The following is a 27,002-nucleotide window of genomic DNA, read 5'->3' on the forward strand; positions in this document are numbered from 1 at the left end:
AGATTTCTTTGTGCCATTTTTTCAGCTGCCCTAAGGGCAAAAATGCCTGGGGCCCAGAGCAGTCATTCCCAGCCTGTCTGAGCTTACCTAAGCAGTCCATGTTCTACTATGAAAATTCATTCTACAGTTTCCCACAATTGTCCTATGTTTTCCAGTAGAAGTGTGTAATGGTTATATTTAATATTACTATACTGTGTTTAGGTCATAGTTATTTGCTCCTCACAATACCAGTGATTCATTTTCCAATATTCTTTGTTTGCCTTAGACATAATTGATTTCCAGGCACCACTGTGAAGCTTCCAATTTGGATTGCTATTGATGCACCAAATCACATGAGTATAGAATATCCTTATATTGAGAGTTTTGGAATTCTCATCAATATGTGTCTGGTAAGGAATTGGGCAACGGGGCAGAAGGGTATATTACCAGTCAAATCTAAACTAAGGAGTGTTCCAATGAGTGTCAGGAAAGATGTAAACCTTACTTGCAAGAATGGTGTTCTGAAGGGGTAACTGAGTTAGTAGACTCATCTCAATGTCTTTAATCAAGTGCTTTAGTGCAAAAAAGGTCTGGCTCGATAATATTGTGTTGTGATCTTCATTCAGTAAATAAAAAGATTCTGGTCAATTGCCAAGCTTTGCCTAGAATTCAGGAGTTGTTGGTTGTTTTGGAGGGTGCAAGGTACTTTACTACATTGCATCAAAAAGCAGTCATTTGCCAAGTTGAGTTTACTACAGACTTTAGACAATTAGCTACTTTTATAACACTGAATAGTACTTGTTTCTACAGAAAGATGGGCTATATGGGAGCATGCAGGGGTGCCTGTCTTCTAGGACGATATCCTTGTGTTTGCTTGTTGTTCCACTAACAATCACAATGAGCATTTGCCCAGCATGGTGCCCAGGCCCAGCTCTCCACCGAGCTCTATTGGCCCTCTCTCCTTTGCTGCATTCTTTTTCCTCTTCCTGCGCCATTCTCTTCTCGAGCCTCTTCCTGCCCTCTTTCCTGCCCTTTTTGCTGCTGCTCTCACCCGTTTCCCGTCCATTTTTCTCACTCTTCACTTCAGTCTTTTCCCTATTGCTTAATTCTCACCATATTCCGCCATTCTTTTTGCTCTCTTTTTGCTTTTCTTCAGCCCTCTTTGGGCCCTTTTAGACTATTTTTGCTGCTTCCCCATTTTGCCCTTTTCCTGCTCCTTTCTCCTGCTGCCTCCATCTACCCCCTCCTCCCGTGCCACCTACCGCCTCCACCTCTCCTTCCTGCTTTTTTTTGCCAGCCCAGTCCATCACCTCCTAGCACTCCTCCTATCACCCAGGAAATACTTAATGATGGCCGCAGGTCGGCCCCACTGAGCAGATGCCCAGGCCCAGTTCACCACCTACCTCTGTTGATCCAATATCAGCTCCAGGAACTGCGTTCTTCCATACCCTCTCTCCTCTGCTGCATTCTTCTTCCTCTTGCTGCCTCAGCACCACTCCCTTCTAGAGCCTCCCACCGCTGTCTTTCCTGCCCTTTTTTGCTTTTGTTCTCACCCGTTTTCCATCCATTTTTTTCACTTTGCACTTCAGTCTTTTCCCTATTGCTTCATTCTCCTCTTTTATCCTTCACTTTTTGCTTTCTTCTGCCATCTTTAGGTCCTTTTAGTCTGCTTTTGCTGCTGCCCCTTTTGCCCTTTTCCTGCTCCTTTCTCTTGCAGCCTCCCCATCCCAAACTCATCACATGCCTCTTTCCATCTCCCTCTCTCCTTCTCACCTTTTTGCCAGCCCCACGCACCACCTCCTAGCACCCTGTCCACTTCCCAGTAACTACTTATTGGTAGCTGTGCAGTGGGTGCACCTATAGCATACCAAAGGCAAGCTCATCTGCACCTGGACTGTTGTCAGCACCAGAGATCCTGTTCCAACTGCCACCCACAGCTACACTTCAACCGCCCTCCATGCCCTCGATTCGAGACACCGCCACGAAGATTGCCACCATGCGGCACCACACTTCAGGGTAGGGCCTTTCACCTTCACCCTCTGCCACTTCATCTGCCATAGCACACATGCCCGCATCCCGAGATCTAGGACTTTATCAACACTCTTGCGTTTGACATTGTCTTCCTCACCGAAACCTGGCTCAACCCTGTGTCAGCCCCTGACATCATCACTGCCATACCAGCAGGATACAGATCACCCACAGTATCTGCATCAACAAGTCAGGCAGAGTAATTGCCGTCATCCACAGAGACTCCATCAAATGCACCACCACCATGGACAACACCATCCCAGAAGTGGAACACCTAAACTTCCACTTTAACGACATAACTGACCCCAACTCTGCCACCCTCCTCAACAGCCTGGACAACTTTGGCCTCACACAACTCATTCACGAACCCACAAACATCACAGGACACACACTGAACCACATATTCATCTCCAACGACTGCATCAAATAGAGCCACACCACCGAAATCACATGGACCATCCATTCAATCTCCCACCTCATCATTACAACACCCAGGCCCCCTTGATGCAACCACACACCACACGTCGCAGCTGGAACAAGACCTCAGAGAGTGAATGGACCAAAACACTTGCTCTCAACCTGCCTAAAAACCACAACAATGTGAACCAGGATTTGAGATGCTTCAACATCTGGATCACTGACTGTGCAGTCATCGTCATCCCTATAAAAAGCAAGAAACACAGAAGGTCCACCAAGCAAGCCAGCTAGTGCACAGAGGAACTAAGGACAGCCTACACCACTGCAAGCACCGCAAGAGAAGGTGGAACATCAACAAAAACCCGGCCAACAGGACTACCTACAAATCACCACCCAACCTATACCACTGCCAACTACACGAGACAAAGAGAATATCCCTGGCATTGTGCATAATAGCTAACCTCAATGACAAGGAACTATTCTGCATAGTCAAGGAATTCACAAGCCTCTACATGGTGACAAGCAACATCTCACCCTCTCAGGACCTACGCGACAACCTCACAGATTTCTTCTGCAACAAAATTTACAGAAACTTCAACCCCCAACTCAAGCCCAAAGACTTGTTCAATGGCAATACCTCAACTCACATGACCATCCCAAACCTAACCACCTGGAATCACCTCACCTTTCAGGACACCATCACCATCATGGCATCCATCAACTCAAGGGCCCCATCTAACCCATGGTCCCAACACATCTTGAACCAAGGAGCATCCAGGATCAGCCTCGAACTTTCCATCCTACTCAACACCTCACTGGATTCTGCCACCTTCCAGAAGACTGGAAGCACGTGGAAATCAAACCCCTACTGAAGAAACCTTCAGTAGACCCCAAGAACTCAGACACTACTGACTCATCTCCCTGCTCCCTTTACTGGCCAGTCATCAAAAAAGCCAACAACCAACAACTCACCTTCTACCTGTAACACAAGCACCTTTTGGATGGCTCCCACGACCACAGATGACATCCAGGCCTTCTTCAACAAAGGACAGGCAGGCACCCTTATCCTCCTATATCTCTCAGTGGCCTTTAACACCGTCAACCACCACATGCTCATCACTGGAATTCACGACATAGGCATCCAAGGAACTGGCAACAGATAGATCGCCTCCTTCCTCACCGACAGAACACACTGAGTCCACTTTCCACCATACACCTCCAAACCCAAACCAATCATCTGCAGAGTCCTTCAAGGCTCATCACTTAGGCCCACCCTGCTCAACATCTACATATCCCCCCTTGCCAACACAGTCAGATCCTGCATGTTCAATGTTATATCCTATGCCAATGACACACAACTCATCCTCTCCCTTTCTGAAAATTCCACTGCCACCAGGACCAACTTCCACCAATGTATGACCAGGGTCACCAATTGGATGAAGGATAACTGCCTCAAATTCAACACAGGCAAGACAGAAGTCTTAATCTTAGGCAGAGACAACTCCTCCTGGGATGCCTCCTGGTGCCGACAGAACTAGAGCCCGTCCAACCCTAGATGAGCATGCCAGGAGCCTCTGTATTATCTTGGACAGCATACTCACCATAAGGTCCCAAGTCAACACAGTGTCATTCTCCTGCTTCTTCATCCTGCGTATGTTAGGAAAGATTTTCAAGTGACTTCCCTAAAATGTGACATGCACCATCACCCAAGCCTTCGTCACCAGTCGATTGGACTACGGAAACACCCTCTATGTGGAATCGAGGCCCACCACATTATAAAAATACTAATCACCCATAACTCTGGAGCAAGACTCATCCTAGATCTCCCTTGTCGTACCCACATCACCCTCCACCTCATAAAATTCCACTGGCTCATGGTTCAGAAGAGATGCCAGTTCAAGCTCCTCATCTACGCATTCAAGGCCCTGCACGACTCTGAACCCACCTACATCAACCACCACCTAAGATTCTACAAACCTTCCAGGCACCTCAGCTCCATCTCCATTGCGCTGGCCCATACTCCTCACATACAACAGAGTAGAGCGGGAGGACACTCCTCCTACCAGGCAAGCAAAGCATGGAACGGCCTTCCCCTGGCCCTTACCTACTCTACAGCAGTTCCGTAGAATGCTGAAAACCTGGCTCTTTGATTGAGATCCTGACCCCACCAGCACCTGGATACCCTCAGGGGTGACAAGGCCCGCTCTACAAGTCAACTGATTCAATTGATTGATTTAAATAGGGTAGGTCGAGGCAGAGCTAAGCCATGGGTCTGGCTAGGCTCCAAGAGTCTGTGCACAAGCCAAGACATGAAAATGTTTGTCATGTACATCGTGCAACAAACAAATTGTAAACATATGATACATTCTCTTCAGAATTCAAAAAAGTGTATTTCTTTAACATGTGGAATTCTTTCACCTTGGTACATCTGACTGTATCACTGCATTTGGTTTGATTTATGATTTGTAGAATGCAGCTAATACTCAAGAAAGTGTTTCAAGGCACTATAATCTAAACAAATACATAACAAAAGGGTGAGAACAGATGAATTGACTGAGAATTAAAGCGCTGAGGAAATTATTTATCAGAAAAAAGCCAGGTTATAAGATTTTCAAAAAATGGGGTACAATTAGCTGACACACAAAACGTCGGATGAAGAGTGTTTAATAATTTTGCTCCTTCAACTGCTGCTGAACACCCTTCTCTCAGTATTGTACAAAATTTTGGAGACAGAATAGAGAAGGTATTGATGGCTGTGAGAGGTCTGATCGGGGAGTGAATTTTAAAAATGTTTGACAACTTCGTGGACTAGAAAGATTGATGGATCTCTGAATGTGCGCCTTGAAGTGAATCTTCTTTTCTATCAGTATCCAGTGAAGGTCCTTCAATTTAGCTTAGATGAGAAATGTCTGCGAAGGTGAAGCCTGGCTGCCTAATTCTGCACGAATTGAATTTGTTTATGAGTTTCTTTGGAAGGGCTACGTAAAAAGAGATTCAAGTAATCCACCCTCGAACCTACAAAATCATGGACCATAGTTGTACCCAGCCCTAAGAGCGAGAAACTCTAACACCTTGTAAAAAGTGATTCTAGAAACATTCATGAATTGCCCCCAACGACAGTGCCATTGGTGAACTAACAGGCAAGTTAGTAGGCAAGTAAACCCTAAACATAGTTTAGATTCGTTTTGTAGATAGAGAACCATTGCATTCAATTAAATCAAATATAAGAGAAAAAGTAGGCGTCATGAACATACAAATATTTGCCTAGTATCACACAATTTGGACAAGCAGGGAAGCTGGTAACGATTATAGGTTATGTTATTTCAAATGTTTAAGTTCAGCCACCAAGTGGTTATCTCTGTCTCTTTTACTCTCTCTGCCTCTGTCATTTACACAAAAGTTCACTCTTTTTTCTTTTATTATTAGCTCAGAACGAGAAAACCCAACACAGAGATTGTGGACCTGATTCTGGGCACCTAGACCCAACTACCAAGCCAAGAATGTATTTATTGGGGTGTCACGCCCCAAACATGCACCCTCCCGTCAAAGCTACACCCCTACGAACATAGGCCCTCATTCTGACCTTGGCGGGCGGCGGAGGCCGCCCGCCAAAGTCCCGCCGTCAGGTTACCGTTCCGCGGTCGAAAGACCGCGGCGGTAATTCTGACTTTCCCGCTGGGCTGGCGGGCGGTCGCCTTCAGGCCGCCCGCCAGCCCAGCGGGAAAGAGGCTTCCACGATGAAGCCGGCTCGGAATCGAGCCGGCGGAGTGGAAGCTGTGCGACGGGTGCAGTTGCACCCGTCGCGTATTTCACTGTCTGCGCAGCAGACAGTGAAATACATGTAGGGGCCCTCTTACGGGGGCCCCTGCAATGCCCATGCCAGTGGCATGGGAACTGCAGGGGCCCCCAGGGGCCCCGCGACCCCCCCTACCGCCATCCGGATCCCGGCGGTCGGACCGCCGGGATCTGGATGGCGGTAGGGGGGGTCGGAATCCCCTCGGCGGCGCAGCAAGCTGCGCCGCCTTGGAGGATTCAATGGGGCGGCGGTACACTGGCGGGAGCCCGCCAGTGGTGCCGGTCCGACCGCGGCTTTACCGCCGCGGTCGGAATCCCCATTGGAGCACCGCCGGCCTGTCGGCGGTGCTCCCGCGGTCCTCCGCCCTGGCGGTCTTTGACCGCCAGGGTCAGAATGACCGCCATAATGTGCATGGCCTCTGGATAATGCTCTTTTGCTCAATTGAAATTTGGCCGAATTTGGGCAGAATAATAGTTTGAAAAGCAACAAACATCTAGAAACATTCCTCGCCTTTCGGTTAGTAGAGACATTTTGGCTACCGTTTAACTGCTCAGAGCAGGCGTTAAAAGGGGGCTTCCGTTATTTATAATGGGCCCCTATGTACTCTGCAGGAGTAGCACCAATATTTTGGTGCTACTCCTGCAGAGTACATCAATAGCGTAATGAAAAATGACACTATTGCCCCCTACCCTGCGCCATGGTGCACCGTATTTTTAATACGGTGCACATATGGTGGCAGTAGGGGGGTGCTAAGGGGTGCAGGGAAAGTGGCACTGTACTCGGTGCAGTGCCACTTTCCATAAATCTGCCACATTGTGTCCTAAATATCGTTTACAGAAATATTGTGCCATTTTCTGTACATTTTCTATTATTAACTCCTATGTAGCAATACTTTTGGAAGTGATAGCTGGGACACAATATTTTTGTCAGGTTGTGATATTCTATATAGTCATATGGAAACACTGTTTCTATCTACATGGCCCTGTGACCCCAAGTGGGGCTCCTAGAATCCAAGAGACTCCTTGGATCCCAGAGGCCCAGTCCTCAAATTTTATTTTTTAATGTTTCTGTGCCAAGTTTGGAATGTTTCCATTTTAATACCCAATTTCGTATATAGCAACCAATTTACTGACTTCCTTACCATATAAATAATTCTTTACTATTCTCTTTTCAGATCCTGCAGTAACAAACGTGACCAGTATAAAGAACGAAGATGGGACAGTCACGGTCGTGTGCTTTGCCTCAGGCTTCTTTCCGGATCGAATAAATATGACCTGGGAAAGAGACGGGCTAAATATCACAGATGAAGCTGAAGATTCTGGAATCGTGAGAAATGAAGACAGTACATACCGTGTTAATAAATCCATTACAATTGATTCAGAAGACCAGAACACTTATACTTGCACCATAACCCATGAAGGCAGTGGACTAAACAGGGTCATCACCTATAGTAAGTAATTGGTGAACTGGTCACTTTGTAGGGAAATAACAGATAAAAAATCTTTTTTTATATCGTGGAGTAATATTATGAATTGAGCTGTGCTGTATTTTGTGTACCCACATATATAATTGATTGATTCTTTTCAGTTTGTACACTTATTTCAGTAATATGGACTTGTGATGGGTGTGCAGGGAGCTCTGCTCCACTGGCGGAGTTAACAGAGTTTTTGGAACTCCATGCTCTGCATGGAGTGTGGACTCAGCCCAAAAACTCCGCTAGCCCCGCCAGCTGAGCAGAGCTCCCTGCACACCCCTAATATCATCACAAATCCATATTACTGAAATAAGTGTAAAAACTGAAAAGAACTGGGCTGCAGCATGCACTGAAGCAGAGGCCAGAGAGAGGCAGCCGCTGCAGACTCGTTGCCATCGGACGACGAGGAAACGAGGAATACAGGCCAGGGCTAAAGCTGCTGTTTCAGGCCTCTTTTGCACCAGCCTGTCCAGTGTGCAGTGGAAGGCTGGTGTACAAGAGGCATGAGAGCCTTCGCTGGCTACGGCCCTGGCCTGAATTCAGGCCAGGGCCTTGGGCATAGCTAAAGAAAGCTGCAATTTCAGACCTCTTGTGTACCGCCCTCCCCTGTGTGCACTGCACTGACCAGGCCCGACCCTGCTTAGTGCTTCCGCGATCAGGCGCATTCAGGACTCTGCGGGTCATGGAACTCCAACTAAGGCGGAATTCCACTGAGTTTTTTTTTTACTCCGCACAATTCCACAGAATACGACTCCATGAACTCCACCCAGGCCTAGATGATATGGCTCTGCAGATTTCTCTATGCCTTTGCTAGACAAAACATGATCTGAACTAACAAGGCAATATTCCTAGTATTAAACAGTAGACATTTTAGTATTCTATTTCTAAACAATCCAGAAAACAGACTAATTGTAATTGTATACATTTATTGGCGGGCAACACATTTCACTCAGACAGAGAAATTCCTTACAAACCATTTGTAGTGTGTAAAATAAATGCAACTTGATGACATAACCAAATTATCAGCAGTAAAAATGAAGTGGAATTATGTGTAGGTGGTCAGTGAAAATAGAAAAAATCCTATGTGAACATTTTTGCTTTTTAAAAGACCTTCTTTTCCACTGGAATGCACAACAAACCTTTTTTGTAATACTGTGGAAATTTCACTTGAACAGAATGTGTACTTTTCTGTTAAAGTAGCAATATGAATATGTTTTATTAAATCCAAAGAGTAGTTTTGTAGAGGCTTAAAATGTAAAGTGGCTTCAGTGGGTGTTGTGGTGTTGCCAGTTTGAAAGAACACTTAGACAAAGACCAAAGACTGCGTGCATAAATGGCCACCATCTTTGACTTCCACAGGTGTGAGTATCACAATATATAAATCCAAGGATTACAATATTGATCTTCACCCACTACGGGGACCAACAATTTTAAGGCAGCTTTATTTCATGACATTAAAGCAACTCATTGATTCTGTATATTTTATTTGTTTAATTTAGGCTACAAGAACAATACCAAAAGCTGCTTTTTTTGTACAACTGTTAAATAGGCAATAATATCAATAACTTAATTTCTTCTACAGTCCCTTAGGTCACCCCACATGATGAGAGTCCACAATACATGTCTTTGCTGTCTTGTCACTCCTCACATAAAACTAGCTGTACCTAGCCCATCTGTCTAACATGGCGGCTATTCCTGGACATGTACAAAGTGACCAAATGTTTGCATATTGGTCCAGATATACTTCATGACGCCTCTTAGACCTAGAGTCAACCACGTTATCAGTACCATTTGGGGGGATAGGTTCAAATATGATTTATTGGCAAGGTATGGGTACCAAGAGATGGATAATATGTGATAACAAGTCATAATTCTTTGCCTTTTGTGAGTTGCCACTCCACGCTTAAGATACGTTGATGTAAATAGATTTTTTTCACAATTTTTATTGTTGTGAATTTTATCATTAAAAACTACAATTACAGTAAATGTGATTATATAAATTGACAATAATTATAATAGTAATTATGATTATATTAGGTACACCAAGTAAAATTTATACATTTTTAAATGTATTTATTTTTCTAGAGCTGGTGGTGAATGACTGCAACATCCAACAAGCATTTGCAATGCAACGGGTCTCGCGTTTGCTCGCGTTAGAGATATTAGCATTGTAAACTCTTAACCGGACATTTCTTGCCACATTGTTAAATAATGAAAAGTAAAACAGTTTCACATATGAGAGCTGATGGTCGCCATGAGTGTGAAGGAGACACAGAAAAGGAAACAGAGGTTCGCTTGCAGTGAAATTTATCGGCAAAAGTGCAATTATCCATGTTACTGCCAAAAGTGCAATTATCCATGTAACCAGCAAAAGTGCAATTGTCCATGGAACAGAGTCGATGTCATGCAAAGCGCTCGACTTTTGCCCAGAGAGATCGTGCTGGCCATGAAATGAAAAGATAAAGTAGCCCAGAAACTAGCTGATAACATGGAGAATTGTATTTTTTCAGTAGTTTGCCGGCGCACTCGAGGACGGCTAGACACCGGAAAAGGAAGGACGGATGCATGCCTTTCACAAATGGAATCAATCGTTTTTTCAAAGGCAAACCCACAAACTAATGAAAGTAACGGGCGTGACATTGGTGTGGTTAGAAGCCCACAGAGAGATTACAACATGGTCAGCCCTAAAACTGAAACAAAAATGTTTTAGAGGGAGATTTTACCAGGCCATGGGGCCCAGTGACAACCCCCACTTTAGTTGCTAAATTAGGGGGTTCATAATGTCACTGATTGTATGGCTGGCAGAAATGCAAATAACAAAGAAACTATACCTTTTAACTGACATGTGGCTAAATAGCAGATATTGTGTACTGTCTGCCCAGTGATCAAACACATTTCCAAGAAACTTCACTATTTAACTGGCCAATGGCTAACTAGCAAACAATATGCACTCTTCGATCAGCGGCTGTGGACATTTCCAAAGAAACGTAACTTTTTATCTGGCTGCTGGCAAAATAGCAGACATTATGTGCAATTTGGCCTGTGGCTGTGTAAACAGCAAAACAACGTAATTATTTACCTGATTGCTGGACAGAAATTAATTACTCTTTAGCAGGTTGCCTTGCAAATAACAAAGAAACAGCACTATTTACCTGACTGTTGGCTAAATAGCAGACATTTTATGCTATTTGAATGAGAGTCTTGCAAATATCAAAGACACCTCATTATTTACCCCACCATAGTAGAAAGTATGTACTGTTTGGCCAGTAACTATTCAAATAACAAAAAAAACGTTCTCATTCTCTTGGTGACTGGCTAAGTATTGGACAGGGTACACAATCTGACCAGTAGCAATACAAATAGCAGAGAAGCATCACTATTTACCCAACAGCTGGGAGTATGCACTATTGTGCCAAGTGTGGATTACTAACTACCAGGTAGAACACAATTGGCACGCATCTCATTATGCAAGGTAGAGCTAAACCTAGCTTAAGTGCAATTGGAAAAATGCACTATAGAAGCACAACCTCAAAAGTCTGAAGGTCCCAATAGTAGTCAAAAGGAATGTTTGATTATTTCCAACTTAATTTTGATCACATGGTGCAGAACGCCACTCCATAATACTAGGAGCCGTTATACCAAGGGTCAAGATACGACTTGGGAGACTCATTATGGAGCTGCCAAGTACTTCACAAATGCTCCTTTAAGTTTACCTGAAGTGATGGCTAAATCCTTTCAAAGTCTAGATGAAGCTGTTTATCATTCAACGGCAATGCGCTCACTCATACAAAGCCATGGCAGTGTAGCAGAACTAGATATAGGGTTACCACAAAGCTCCATGCTATCAGATCACCTCTTTTTCTGCCTTGAGTTTTCATACAAAAAAATAAGTGCATTCTGGAATTACTAATTCCTGTTCAGTTCAATTAACTCTACTAGAACACCTAAAGATCATCTGGTATTTAGGGTGATCTTCCCTAAAATACAAGGCCCCTTATGCAGGGCCCCTTATGCAAGTCACCAGCACAGTATAATTTGGGACACTTCATTCCATGATCCTAACAGAAGGAAGAAAAACTATTTCTTAAAAAAAAAACAATAGAATTGATTCAGTCAGTTTTTTTGTCAGTTGCCTTTGCAGCTATCTTCGACAAGTAATTATTAAATAGGACTAAATATAACTATGTGGTCGGTAATGACATTGTCATTACAGTTTCTAGTTACTTTAAAAAAAGTGTCAGGAACAGTGGGCCCACTATATCTCCTGCATAATCCAATTTACAAATATGTGATGCTTTAAAGTAAGCATCTATGCATTGCCTCTATGGAACGGATAATGCAGTTGATACTCCAAACTTGTATTTATTATCCTCTTGTTAGTTACTTTGTAGTTTGATTTTTAGCAATTAGTGCATCACTGATTTTATACAGCCGCTGTTCAGACTACAAAGTCAACGTGTATAGTCGAGCCAGCAACTCTTATATTTTCTGCATGCAAATAAAATGAAATGTATGCAGTCTGTCAACAGGCCACTTTCTGTGTCCCATGGACTAACAATAAAACTATTTTTCCCTCTGAACCCAGTTTTGTGGTACTTGTGGTATTAACGAAGAAACATTTGAAGTGTTCTCAGAAAAATCATCATGAAGTTGAATAAGTAAAGGAGTGTGATTATTCTGGCTATCTATGAGATCTAAACAGTCTGTGTCCTGCAAGCGCTCCATCCTTTTGCGTTTCTGTCTGGTGGGACTCTGATGACGGGAAGACGCCCAAATGTTTGGTCATTTAAGGTTTTGCTTCCTCAATGAAATACCAACACTATCTTATTGGATAATTCCAGTGGGGCTTAGGAGGCGTTGGTTAGTTATCTTAGGTCCTGCCACTTGATTTAGGGTAGGCCAATGTGTTTACTTTCCAAAGTTTGAAGTCGGAAATCAACACATTCTGCTTAAAAAGCGGAATACTTATAGGAGAAGAGCGTTTTGATACAACCTCTCAACCTGGATTCTGGAACGTAATCCCTCCAATAATAAATAGAGTTAACACATACAATAGAAAATACATGTTCTTAATATAGCCCTAAAACAGAGCTTTTCACAGCAGAACATGGTACTGGCTGACCAACATCACCCACGCCATGCCTCATAGACATGCAAAGAATTCAATCGGCAGCAAAGCAGCCTGACCTAAACCAATTCTATTGCTTTCTTATCTCACAGTGACTGACTCAGCTTCTCCACCAGTCCCCAGTTACCTTTCCCTGATTAGGGCAGTCAATGTTAGGTAACAAAAGAAGGTAAACACTTTCTGAAAAAAGGTTGATACTTTAATGACTGCTACCCAAGCCTATCTGTTCATCATATTAATCTTAACATCTTAGAGGAGTTTTGAAGTAGATTTGATGAAGTATTCATATGTCCAGCTATATTATCACAAGTTCTGAAACGCATAACCTTCAAAACCAGAAACCAACACTTTTAAAAATATTTATCTTTATTGTGATTATTAATACTATAATTGCAAACACAAACATATTGGCCGAATGCAGATTATAGGAATATAAATATAATATATTCATACATACCGTACATCTTCCCTATTGCTGAAAGAAAACATTCTGAGCACACAAGTGCAGAACTCAACAGTCACCCAATATACACCGTACACTGTCCAGCCCCATGCTTTTTTTAGTAAATCAAGAGTAATTTATTCTCACAGCAAAATTAAATACTGCAAAATTCAAACTGAAGTACAGTGGCTGGGTTGTAATCTCATCTACAAATCTCAGTGAAACACTACACCCCCTACGGCATCTTCTCTGAGCTCTAGGAGTTCTCCTAATGTCCACAGTCCCTCTTATGAAGTATGGGCATAGTCACTGATTAAGTGCCGAATGCATAGATCAGTTCACTGGTTCATGCTGCTTTGAGTTCACACAGGCAAAGTCTATAGTTCCTAACTGCATTGGCAGCTGCATTCTTCCAACTTGCTACTTCAGCAGCGAGGACCATAAATACAGTCTCACTCGGCACAAGGGCTGCTGGATCCACATTAATGAAACAGGCCTGAAAAAAATTTGCTTGTGTTCAAAGGGTGTAGCGTTGCAGACTGGATGCATTTGGAGGCTTGGTTTCAGAAGCTCCTTGGCTGATTCTCCAATAGATGTCTGTCTTTAACAGTTGCGGCCTACCGGACAGATCTGAGCTTTTGCATTTGTGGCCACAATGACTCCATTTCTATGGCAGCCCCAGAGTTAGGCTGTGGCACATCAGTCTCTTATTGTCATATGGCAGTGAAGCCAGATAAATCAATCTTGCTCTTAAATTGAATGTCTTGACTTAATTCACTTTTGGAACCATTCAGAGAAACTGGAAGACCCTTCATGACATGGATTGACTCCTGACTTTGTTCCCCTTTCAGTATTTCTGATGCCAGGAACATGTTGAGCTTCCCTTCTTAAACAGTCTCTCCTATTGGAGGGCTAAGCACTTTCTCCAGGAAAGCAGGCAGGTAGATTACTAGACTTCTAGGCAATCTATCAGCTCCTCCAGCAAGAAGTGCAAACTTCAGGTTATGTTCCCTCACCTCTGGTAGGCTGGCTGTCATGGAGATACTAGCCCTAGTCACATAGCAATTTTACTTACTAAAGAAAATTTGGAACTTGAATAAAGTCAAAGCAGGTTCTGCACAATAAAAGTCTTGCATGTTAAAGGCAACACCGGGGCGAGTTACAGCACATAAATAAAAGTGTTACTTTTGAACCCAAGAGCAAACACCTCTGGTGGTTTCGGTTTTAACATCCAAGAGCTCTGTTGTCAATGTCAATAACCATAGGCAGGATGGCAGTGTCTGAAGGTTGTAGAGAAAGTCAACCTGGATTCTAATTCTGGCTCCCAAGGGGTGACATAGTGGGCCATAGTAAGCCACATTTCCTGAAGCCCTTTATTTGACGATGGCAGGACTGTGACATTGGTAAAGCTAGTCTCCTGTCAGCCTTAGGGTGGTCTTCCCCCACACATTTTGGCTGTTCCCTCCATTTTGGCTGAAATTAGTTTTTGTTGGCCTTAGGCCTCTGTGGACTTTACCACTGCTAATCAGTGCTAGCATGCATGTGCTTACTACCCTAAACATTGTCAGGTCCCGTAAATTAAATGCTCATAGTGAGCATGCAGCACATATTGTGCCATCCACTGAAGTAGCCCCTTAAAACATGTCCCAGGCCTGACACTGCAACCTGAATGCAGTTTTAAAGTGCTGATTCGACTTGACAGTATAACGCCCTTGCCAAGCCTTCAACTCTCCTTTTATTGCATATAAATCAACCCTAAGGTAGGGTCTAGGTAGGCCTAGGAGATCTGTTGGTCTACTGAGAGTCCTCCCACATATAGGCAGAGGAGGTGTCAGATCTCAGCAGAAACTACAAAGTTGGCATGCAGCATTCAATTGCAACTGGCTTGAAATCCCCTCTAACGTAAAGGGGGCAGTGAGGTGTTTTATAATAAAACATCAGATGTTCTGAGAAACTGCCCTGACATGACATCACGTATATATCTGTGCATAAGAGTTGGGGACATGATGAACGCTTTGTGCCAGCAATAACTAATAAGCTTATCATAGTCAGCCTTGGAGAAAGCACAGAGTGAATATGTCAAGCAAGAAAAGAATAAAAAAATTCTACAAATAGGAACAATGGATAATTTAATAAAAACAGCTAAAAAAGGCTAAATAATGTGCTTGTATACTAGCTAAAGCAATGTTACGACAGTATCTCTGACATTGTAAATAAAATCCTCTTTAATGGAAATGTTGAATTTTAAATTACAGTTTTGAAAATACCACATTTTTAGAAAGTTGGCACGTTCCTGCCCTCTGCCTATTTGTGCCTGCAACCTGTCTTAGGCCCCATGTTTGAGTGTTGTTGGCAATTATACTTTGTGAATTCCTCCCAAATAGTCACATAGTATAAGGATTAGGTGTGCCTGAATGGGCCTTCTGCCGGAGAAGCGGGGCTGGGCACTGTCCCATTTGCAACTGAATAGGCTTAGCTCTGCCTTCACACAAAGGGATTGTCACCACTGCATTAGACCTACAGCCAGTTTTGAGCCAGAACAAGGGAGTCAGGTAATTCCAAGCACCTCAAAGAGAAACCTCTAGAAACTTCTACTTCAAAGAAGGTACCACAAAATAGGGTCCTTACACCAACTCTTCAGTTGACTTTTTGGACCTGTGGAAGGACTCTCAGAGAACTGCCTGCTGCTGCAGCCTGCTGTGTACTTCACTAGACTCCTGTTCTTCACCTGGAAGGGCTGGTTTGCTAACTGTGTTGATTAAACTACAACTCCGATGTAGTCCTACAAGGTGTGCTTTCCCACCCAGCGGTGATACGGGTGAACTTGGTTCAATGCACCAATAATGATTGCGAAAGACAGGTTATTGGTGAACCACAGAATTCTACTCAATGTGTTATTGAAATTGAGTTATCACTTTTGGGTTACTAAACAACCCTATGTAAGGATCAAGGGCACCGTTGGTATACCAACAAACTTATTTTGTTATTCACACTATCACACACACTGTACAAAGAAGAATGAACACTTTTAAGAAAAAAGTATTTATTATTAGAGTAACAACCTGTTTCTCAGGACATCTAAAACTACACAGAAGGTTATAAAAACAGCAAACAAGCAGGTTGTAAACAACAATATTAAAATGAACATCTCTAACATGGTTAAATTTTAATCTAGAACCTAACTCCCTAACATCTACTTCTATGAGCTTCACTAAGAAAGGTTAGAAGGCAAAGCAAATTGCAGTCTAGAGTTTTTTAGGGAAAAGAGACGCACTATACATCTTGTTGACAGTAAAGGCTGTCTTTATCAGGGAGGTGTGAAGACAGTGTCCGCTGCGAAGGACAGGTAGATGATGCAGTAGCAGTCTTCCTCTGGGACTTGGCTTTATCGGCTTCAGGTGAGATGCAGGGGTGTAGTTGTAAGTGAGGTGTTTGGGGTGTTACAACCCATCTAATTAATATATAATTTATTAAATAGTTAGCTACAGGAGCTTTAAATCAGGTATGGTGAGGTGTCTGTTGGATTTCACCTGGAATGTTTAAATACTCACTCAGACAAAAACACTCATCTCTCTCTTTAACCCCTTCGCTGCCAGGCCTTTTCCCCCTCCTGTGCCGGGCCTTTTTTTGCCTATTTGGGGCAGTTCGCGCTTAGGCCCTCATAACTTTTTGTCCACATAAGCTAACCAAGCCAAATTTGCGTCCTTTTTTTCCAACATCCTAGGGATTCTAGAGGTACCCAGACTTTGTGGGTTCCCTTGAAGGAGGCCAAGAAATTGGCCAAAATACAGTGAAAATTTCGTTTTTTTCAAAAAATTTGGAAAAAGTGGCTGCAGAAAAAGGCTTGTGGTTTTTCCCCTGAAAATGGCATCAATAAAGGGTTTGCGGTGCTAAACTCAGCAGCTTCCCAGCTTTCAGGAACAGGCAGACTTGAATCAGAAAACCCAATTTTTCAACACAATTTTGGCATTTTACTGGGGCATACCCCATTTTTGCAGTTTTTTGTGCTTTCAGCCTCCTTCCAGTCAGTGACAGAAATGGGCATGAAACCAATGCTGGATCCCAGAAACCTAAACATTTCTGAAAAGTAGACAACATTCTGAATTCAGCAAGGGGTCATTTGTGTAGATCCTACAAGGGTTTCCTACAGAAAATAACAACTGAAAAAGAAAAATATTGAAATTGAGGTGAAAAAAACATAAATGTTTCTCTACGTTTTATTCTGTAACTTTTCCCTGCAATGTCAGATTATCGAAAGCAATATACCGTTACGTCTGCTGGACTCCTCTGGTTGCGGGGATATATAGGGCTTGTAGGTTCATCAAGAACCCAAGGAACCCAGAGCCAATAAATGAGCTGCACCCTGACGTGCGTTTTCAATCTATACCGGGTATAAAGCAATTCATTTGCTGAAATATAAAGAGTAAAAAATTGCTATCAAGAAAACCTTTGTATTTCCAAAAAGGGCACAAGATAAGGTGTTGAGGAGCAGTGGTTATTTGCACATTTCTGAATTCCGGGGTGACCAAACTAGCATGTGAATTACAGGGCATTTCTCAAATAGATGTCTTTTTTACACACTCTCCAATATTTGGAAGGAAAAAATGTAGAGAAAGACAAGGGGCAATAACACTTGTTTTGCTAATCTATGTTCCCCCAAGTCTCCCGATAAAAATGATACCTCACTTGCGTGGGTAGGCCTAGCGCCGGCGACAGGAAACACCCCAAAGCGCAACGTGGACACATCCTAAATTTTGGAAAAAAACAGAGGTGTTTTTTGCGAAGTGCCTACCTGTAGATTTTGGCCTCTAGCTCAGCCGGCACCTAGGGAAACCTACCAAACCTGTGCATTTCTGAAAACTAGAGACCTAGGGGAATCCAAGGAGGGGTGACTTGGGGGGCTCGGACCAGGTTCTGTTACCCAGAATCCTTTGCAAACCTCAAAATTTGGCTAAAAAAACACATGTCCCTCACATTTTTGTGGCAGAAAGTTCTGGAATCTGAGAGGAGCTACAAATTTCCTTCCGCCCAGCGTTCCCCCAAGTCTCCCGATAAAAATGATACCTCACTTGCGTGGGTAGGCCTAGCGCCGGCGACAGGAAACACCCCAAAGCGCAACGTGGACACATCCTAAATTTTGGAAAAAAACAGAGGTGTTTTTTGCGAAGTGCCTACCTGTAGATTTTGGCCTCTAGCTCAGCCGGCACCTAGGGAAACCTACCAAACCTGTGCATTTCTGAAAACTAGAGACCTAGGGGAATCTAAGGAGGGGTGACTTGCGGGGCTCGGACCAGGTTCTGTTACCCAGAATCCCTTGCAAACCTCAAAATTTGGCTAAAAAAACACATGTCCCTCACATTTCTGTGGCAGAAAGTTCTGGAATCTGAGAGGAGCTACAAATTTCCTTCCACCCAGCGTTCCCCCAAGTCTCCCGATAAAAATGACACCTCACTTGCATGGGTAGGCCTAGCGCCGGCGACAGGAAACACCCCAAAGCGCAACGTGGACACATCCTAAATTTTGGAAAAAAACAGAGGTGTTTTTTGCGAAGTGCCTACCTGTAGATTTTGGCCTCTAGCTCAGCCGGCACCTAGGGAAACCTACCAAACCTGTGCATTTCTGAAAACTAGAGACCTAGGGGAATCCAAGGAGGGGTGACTTGCGGGGCTCGGACCAGGTTCTGTTACCCAGAATCCTTTGCAAACCTCAAAATTTGGCTAAAAAAACACATGTCCCTCACATTTCTGTGGCAGAAAGTTCTGGAATCTGAGAGGAGCTACAAATTTCCTTCCACCCAGCGTTCCCCCAAGTCTCCCGATAAAAATGATACCTCACTTGCGTGGGTAGGCCTAGCGCCGGCGACAGGAAACACCCCAAAGCGCAACGTGGACACATCCTAAATTTTGGAAAAAAACAGAGGTGTTTTTTGCGAAGTGCCTACCTGTAGATTTTGGCCTCTAGCTCAGCCGGCACCTAGGGAAACCTACCAAACCTGTGCATTTCTGAAAACTAGAGACCTAGGGGAATCCAAGGAGGGGTGACTTGCGGGGCTCGGACCAGGTTCTATTACCCAGAATCCTTTGCAAACCTCAAAATTTGGCTAAAAAAACACATGTCCCTCACATTTTTGTGGCAGAAAGTTCTGGAATCTGAGAGGAGCTACAAATTTCCTTCCACCCAGCGTTCCCCCAAGTCTCCCGATAAAAATGATACCTCACTTGCGTGGGTAGGCCTAGCGCCGGAGACAGGAAACACCCCAAAGCGCAACGTGGACACATCCTAAATTTTGGAAAAAAACAGAGGTGTTTTTTGCGAAGTGCCTACCTGTAGATTTTGGCCTCTAGCTCAGCCGGCACCTAGGGAAACCTACCAAACCTGTGCATTTCTGAAAACTAGAGACCTAGGGGAATCCAAGGAGGGGTGACTTGCGGGGCTCGGACCAGGTTCTGTTACCCAGAATCCTTTGCAAACCTCAAAATTTGGCTAAAAAAACACATGTCCCTCACATTTCTGTGGCAGAAAGTTCTGGAATCTGAGAGGAGCTACAAATTTCCTTCCACCCAGCGTTCCCCCAAGTCTCCCGATAAAAATGATACCTCACTTGCGTGGGTAGGCCTAGCGCCGGCGACAGGAAACACCCCAAAGCGCAACGTGGACACATCCTAAATTTTGGGAAAAAACAGAGGTGTTTTTTGCGAAGTGCCTACCTGTAGATTTTGGCCTCTAGCTCAGCCGGCACCTAGGGAAACCTACCAAACCTGTGCATTTCTGAAAACTAGAGACCTAGGGGAATCCAAGGAGGGGTGACTTGCGGGGCTCGGACCAGGTTCTGTTACCCAGAATCCTTTGCAAATCTCAAAATTTGGCTAAAAAAACACATGTCCCTCACATTTCTGTGGCAGAAAGTTCTGGAATCTGAGAGGAGCTACAAATTTCCTTCCACCCAGCGTTCCCCCAAGTCTCCCGATAAAAATGACACCTCACTTGCGTGGGTAGGCCTAGCGCCGGCGACAGGAAACACCCCAAAGCGCAACGTGGACACATCCTAAATTTTGGAAAAAAACAGAGGTGTTTTTTGCGAAGTGCCTACCTGTAGATTTTGGCCTCTAGCTCAGCCGGCACCTAGGGAAACCTACCAAACCTGTGCATTTCTGAAAACTAGAGACCTAGGGGAATCCAAGGAGGGGTGACTTGCGGGGCTCGGACCAGGTTCTGTTACCCAGAATCCTTTGCAAACCTCAAAATTTGGCTAAAAAAACACATGTCCCTCACATTTTTGTGGCAGAAAGTTCTGGAATCTGAGAGGAGCTACACATTTCCTTCCACCCAGCGTTCCCCCACGTCTCCCGATAAAAATGATACCTCACTTGTGTGGGTAGGCCTAGCGCCCGCAACAGGAAACACCCCAAAGCGCAACGTGGACACATCACAGAAAACAGACCTGTTTTTAGCAAAGTGCCTACCTGTAGATTTTGGCCTGTAGCTCAGCCGCCACCTAGGGAAACCTACCAAACCTGTGCATTTCTGAAAACTAGAGACCTAGGGGAATCCAAGATGGGGTGACTTGTGTGGCTCGGACCAGGTTCTGTTACCCAGAATCCTTTGCAAACCTCAAAATTTGGCTAAAAAAACACATGTTCCTCACATTTCTGTGGCAGAAAGTTCTACAATCTGAGAGGAGCCACAAATTTCCTTCCACCCAGCGTTCCCCCACGTCTCCCGATAAAAATGATACCTCACTTGTGTGGGTAGGCCTAGCGCTCGCGACAGGAAATGGCCCAAAACACAACGTGGACACATCACATTTTTTCATAGAAAACAGTGCCTACGTGTGGATTTTGGCCTCTAGCTCAGCCAGCACCTGGGGAAACCTAGCAAACCAGCGCATTTTTGAAAACTAGAGACCTAGGGGAATCCAAGATGCGGTGATTTGCGGGGCTCTGACCAGGTTCTGTTACCCAGAATTCTTTGCAAACATCAAAATCTGGCTAAAAAACACTTTTTCCTCTCATTTCGGTGACAGAAAGTTCTGGAATCTGAGAGGAGCCACAAATTTCCTTCCACCCAGCGTTCCCCTAAGTCTCTCCATAAAAATGGTACCTCACTTGTGTGGGTAGGCCTAGCGCCCACAAAAGGAAATGGCCCAAAACACAACATATTTTTTCACAGAAAACAGAGGTGTTTTTTGCAAAGTGCCTACCTGTGGATTTTGGCCTCTAGCTCAGCTGGCCCCGGGGGGAGGGGGGGAAATGGCCTAAAATAAATTTGCCCCCCCGAACAACCATCCCCCCCCCCCGGAGTGACCCTTGCCTACGAGGTCGCTCCCCCTGCGTGACATTGGCGCCAAAAAACAAATCCCGGTGCCTAGTGGTTTCTGCCCCCTTGGGGCAGATTGACCTAAAATCGACCAATCTGCCCCCAAGGGGGGCAGAAATGGTCTAAACACAATTTGCCCCCCAGGGGAGCGACCCTTGCCTGATGGGTCGCTCCCCATCTCTAAAAAAAACCAAACAAACAAAAAAAAAAACACAAAAAAAAAATTTGCCCTGGCAACAAGAGGTTTCTGCCCCCCCTGGGGGCAGATCGGCCTAATAATAGGCCGATCTGCCCCCAGGGGGGGCCGAAATGGCCTAAAATAAATTTGCCCCCCGAACACCCATCCCCCCCCCCCCCGGAGCGACCCTTGCCTACGGGGTCGCTCCCCCTGCGTGACATTGGCGCCAAAAAACAAATCCCCGGTGCCTAGTGGTTTCTGCCCCCTTGGGGCAGATTGACCTAAAATCGACCAATCTGCCCCCAAGGGGGGCAGAAATGGTCTAAACACAATTTGCCCCCCAGGGGAGTGACCCTTGCCTGATGGGTCGCTCCCCATCTCTAAAAAAAAAACAAACAAACAAAAAAAAAAATTGCCCTGGCAACAAGAGGTTTCTGCCCCCCCTGGGGGCAGATCGGCCTAATAATAGGCCGATCTGCCCCCAGGGGGGGCAGAAATGGCCGAAAATAAATTTGCCCCCCGAACACCCATCCCCCCCCCCCCCGGAGCGACCCTTGCCTACGGGGTCGCTCCCCCTGCGTGACATTGGCGCCAAAAAACAAATCCCCGGTGCCTAGTGGTTTCTGCCCCCTTGGGGCAGATTTACCTAAAATCGACCAATCTGCCCCCAAGGGGGGCAGAAATGGTCTAAACACAATTAGCCCCCCAGGGGAGCGACCCTTGCCTGATGGGTCGCTCCCCATCTCTAAAAAAAAAAAAACAAACAAAAAAAAAACACACATTTTTTTTTTGCCCTGGCAACAAGAGGTTTCTGCCTCCCCTGGGGGCAGATCGGCCTAATAATAGGCCGATCTGCACCCAGGGGGGGGCAGAAATGGCCTAAAATAAATTTGCCCCCTGAACCCCCACCCCCCCTCCCCCCGGAGCGACCATTGCCTACGGGGTCGCTCCCCCTGCGTGACATTGGCGCCAAAAAACAAATCCCCGGTGCCTAGTGGTTTCTGCCCCCTTGGGGCAGATTGACCTAAAATCGACCAATCTGCCCCCAAGGGGGGCAGAAATGGGCTAAACACAATTTGCCCCACAGGGGAGCGACCCTTGCCTGATGGGTCGCTCCCCTTCTCTAAAAAAAACACCAAACCAATAAAAAAAACACAAAAAAAAAATTTGCCCTGGCGCCTAGAGGTTTCTGCCCCCCCTGGGGGTAGACCGGCCTAATACCAATAGGCCGATCTGCCCCCAGGGGGGGCAGAGATGGCCTAAAATAATTTTGCCCCCCCCACCCCTACCCCCCCCCCGGGGAGCGACCCTTGACTACAAGGTCGCTCCCCTTGTGTGACGGCGCAAAAAAAAGATCCCTGGTGCCTAGTGGTTTCTGCCACCCTTGGGGGCAGATTGACCTAAAATCGGCCGATCTGCCCCCAAAGCGGGCAGAAATGGCCTAAATACATTTTGCCCCTCCAGGGGAGCGACCCTTGTCCAAGGGGGTCGCTCCCCATCTGTAAAACAGAAAAACAAAAAAATCCCTGGTGCCTAGTGGTTTCTGCCCCCCTTGGGGGCAGATCAGCCTAATCAAAATAGGCTGATCTACACCCCCCAGGGGGGCAGAAATGGCCTAAAATAATCCCCCCCCCCCAGGGAGCGACCCTTGCCTAAGGGGTCGCTCCCCTTGCGTGAAATTCACGCAAAAAAAAAAAACTCCCTGGTGTCTAATGGTTTCTGCCCCCCTTGGGGGCAGATTGGCCTCATCAAAATAGGCCAATCTGCCCCCAAGGGGGGCAGAAATGGCCTAAATATAATTTGCCCCCTAGGGGAGCGACCCTTGCCTAAGGGGTCGCTCCCCACCTAAAAAAAAAAGAAAACATAACAAAAAGAAAAAAAAAAAAAAAAGATCCCTGGTGCCTAGAGGTTTCTGCCCCCCCTGGGGGCAGATCGGCCTAATAATAGGCCGATCTGTCCCCAGGGGGGGCAGAAAAGGCCTTCCCAAAAAATTGCCCCCCCTGGGAGCGACCCTTGCCAAAGGGGTCGCTTTGTTGCGTGACATACGCGCGCAAAAACAAACTCCCTGGTGTCTAATGGTTTCTGCCCCCAAGGGGGGCAGAAATGGCCTAAATATATATTGCCCCGTAGGGGAGCGACCCTTGCCTAAGGGATCGCTCCCCACCTAAAAAAAAAGAAATCATCACAAAAAAAAAAAAAAAAAGGTCCCTGGTGACTAGAGGTTTCTGCCCCCAGGGGGGGCAGAAAAGGCCTTCCTAAAAAAATGCCCCCCTGGGAGCGACCCTTGCCCAAGGGGTCGCTCCCTTTTGCCAATTTCAAGGAAAAAAAAAAAATCCCTGGTGTCTAGTGGGGTTTCAAAAGCCGGATTGCAAGCAATCCGGCTTTTGAAACCTGTGAGAGACTTCAAACGGAAGGAAATACATTTCCTTCCCTTTGAAGCCTCTCGGGGCCTCCCCCATGGGATTGAAAAAGAAATGCAAAAGGGAGACCCTGTGACTAATCAGCGCGCGCTCGCGCGCTGACGTCACAGGGGGGGTTGGGGGGGTCGGGGGTGGGAGGGGAAGGGCTTCCCCTTCCATCCCTGACTTGGGGGGGTGGGGGGGAACCCCACAGAGGGAGCGAGAGCGCTCCCTCTGGGCTCTGTGCACAGGACGTAATGGTTACGTCCTGGGCACAGCAGCACTGTGCCTCAGGACGTAACCATTACGTCCTGGGCACAGAAGGGGTTAAGGTCTTCAAAGATAGTTATTTTACAAAATACCGTGTTTACATACCCCTTTACAATCCACACTCCTTTTCCTTTCCACTGTCCTGTAAGCCACCTTTATGTGGTGCTTCACATATATCGATTAACAAGATATGCTAGCATGATTGTCGGAAACTCTTAAGCTCAACCCCCCCATTCTTACTGACCAAGCAATGTCCCAAGTGAGATGTAGCATCTGTGAAGTGAAAAGTGTGCTGGCAGTAGGTGAGGCAGCCTCTGGCAGAATCCCGTGTGATAATCTGGGTGAAGGCTCTCTCCTAACAAGTGGTCAAATGGAAGTCCTTTCATACTGAATCTTATTGGAATTTCTAACACAGGTTTAGGAATATCTGGCATACATTATGTGCACCAAGGTGTGCGTCCCAGACATTTCTAAATGAGTATGTAAGGTAAAAAGAACATCAATTCAGACAACACTATTTCAGATATATAAATACAAAGAAATCAATGGTGGCTGGGTTTTTAGGCGCACACACATTCAGTGTATTATATCAAACCTAGCATAACAGTAAATTGATCCTCAATATATCATGGGTGCTTAAGGATGAAGAGAGGCCGCCAAGCCTGTGCATAACATGAAAAAGAGATCTCAAGCACACCAAAGTAATTAATAACAAATTCCATGATTTTCAGTCTTTTTATGTTCTTTATTTTATACAATAATCAGTAAACTTGTGTTTTCTCTACAGTCTAGCCAACACGTGTTTCGTCTTTGAAGGTTAATACACCAGAAGACTTCATCAGGGTTAAAATAACAATTAATATGCAGTTCAGTGTGGGGAACTCTACAAATTGAACCATCACCAAATTCAATCTGTCTAAAATCACCAACCTAAAAACAATAAGTCAAGCAAATAACCCTCAGATAGGTAATTTTACAAAGTACAAGCGTACATCATAAGATATTATACACAGATAATTTAATGATACACTGCTAACAATTGGCACTCATAAAAAAGAATCAGAAATAGAAAATCATAAAAGAAATAAACCTTCCAGTTCACACAAGCATTAAAGGGTAATTGGTACCCTGAGGGCTCACCTAACCATGTATCGTCAGCACAAATCAAGAGACTTAGCTCAATTATTATATATATTATTGACATTCTGAAAGAAACCAGTAACATTCAATCCACCGTATGTAATTATCCATCCATAAAGCAACATAATAACAGTCACATTTTATAAGAATTATTGGTTATAGTATCTCCTCTGATTCATAAATTATAAAGTATTTAGCAAGTACACATTAACTTGTCATAGCCCAGATAAAACTCATTCTGCTTGAACAAGTAAACACTAAGCACTATTACCATACAAATGGTCAAACAAAATACTTGACCAATTACTCGCAACTAACTAAAAAGTGCATATCGTATACATAGAGCACCTAGTAAAGTTCAAGCAGCTAACTCATATTTATCAAAAAATCTACAATCGGAGACTCAAATACCTATACCAAGAGGAATGTAATGGCATATTAAGAATATCCATAAGTTATGTCAAAATATATTACCAACTGACATATATCAAATAAATTAATTCTGCCATACCAAAGTTTGAGTTCCATAACCTACAATCATCTATAAACTATATAATAAAACACAACATGGTAAGGATTAAAGCTTCTACTAAAATGCACAAATAACAACATTCCCTATCCAACATGGAAAGAGGAGAGAACAGAGAGTACAAGATCCAGTGTAAATGAAACAATATTCATATTAATGGGTGTCAAGGTAGTCGCAATCATTAATCAAAGTGTTATATGTTATATGATACAACAATATTAATAAGTATAGTAGTAATGTAGTCATGGTAACTGCAACTCTATTTTCAAGTGCTACATCATATATGTTACAACATCAATCTATTTAATTCTAGTACAATCAAATCTATTGATAAATCCAATGCCCTGTCATACAGTATAGAATCATGATTTTAAACACATTCCAGCATAAACATCTGGTACAAGGAAATACACTATTTCATGATTGTAATCTTATCCCCAAGAAAGTAATGTAATTCATGATCAATACTGAGGCTTTCCTCAACTGCTTTCAACTTCATAATCCAAAGTACCTCACGTCTTCTTCATTTTAATTCTCTGTTATCTCCTCTGGCATCAAGACGTATCATCTGTAATTCATGAAACTGAAAGTTCTGGTAATTGTCCATCATCTTACATTCGAAATGTAGGACTATTGTTAAACTGAAGGAAAACATTTTATCTTTTGCTAGTCTACAGACAGAAAAGTGGCCACATTTATATATAAAGAAACCACTGGTCAATGTAGACCACCAACAGCTAGGACTATTTCTGAGTGTACGTCCTTTGTGAAAAGTATTATTAGGGAGTGTTGTAATATAATATCTAGTTAGATTGTCATCTTTCAAGATATACCAATGTCAGTTAGGAGTTCTGCTAATCTCTACCATATAGGCAACTCATGTCTTCTTTATTAACAAAGGAATGG

General features: G+C 44.4%; 1 protein-coding gene across 2 annotated transcripts in view; it reads left to right on the forward strand.

Moving 5' to 3' along the window:
* LOC138246411 (H-2 class I histocompatibility antigen, alpha chain-like) overlaps nucleotides 1-27,002 on the forward strand; it is a 318,745-nt gene that overhangs the window by 232,905 nt on the left and 58,838 nt on the right. For both annotated transcript variants that reach the window (XM_069201007.1, XM_069201006.1), the window contains exon 5: nucleotides 7,395-7,670. In XM_069201007.1, coding sequence (XP_069057108.1) covers nucleotides 7,395-7,670 — 276 coding nt within the window. The remainder of the gene's footprint in view (nucleotides 1-7,394; nucleotides 7,671-27,002) is intronic.

Source organism: Pleurodeles waltl, chromosome 7 (genome assembly GCF_031143425.1).
Source record: "Pleurodeles waltl isolate 20211129_DDA chromosome 7, aPleWal1.hap1.20221129, whole genome shotgun sequence".
Classification (NCBI taxonomy): domain Eukaryota; kingdom Metazoa; phylum Chordata; class Amphibia; order Caudata; family Salamandridae; genus Pleurodeles; species Pleurodeles waltl.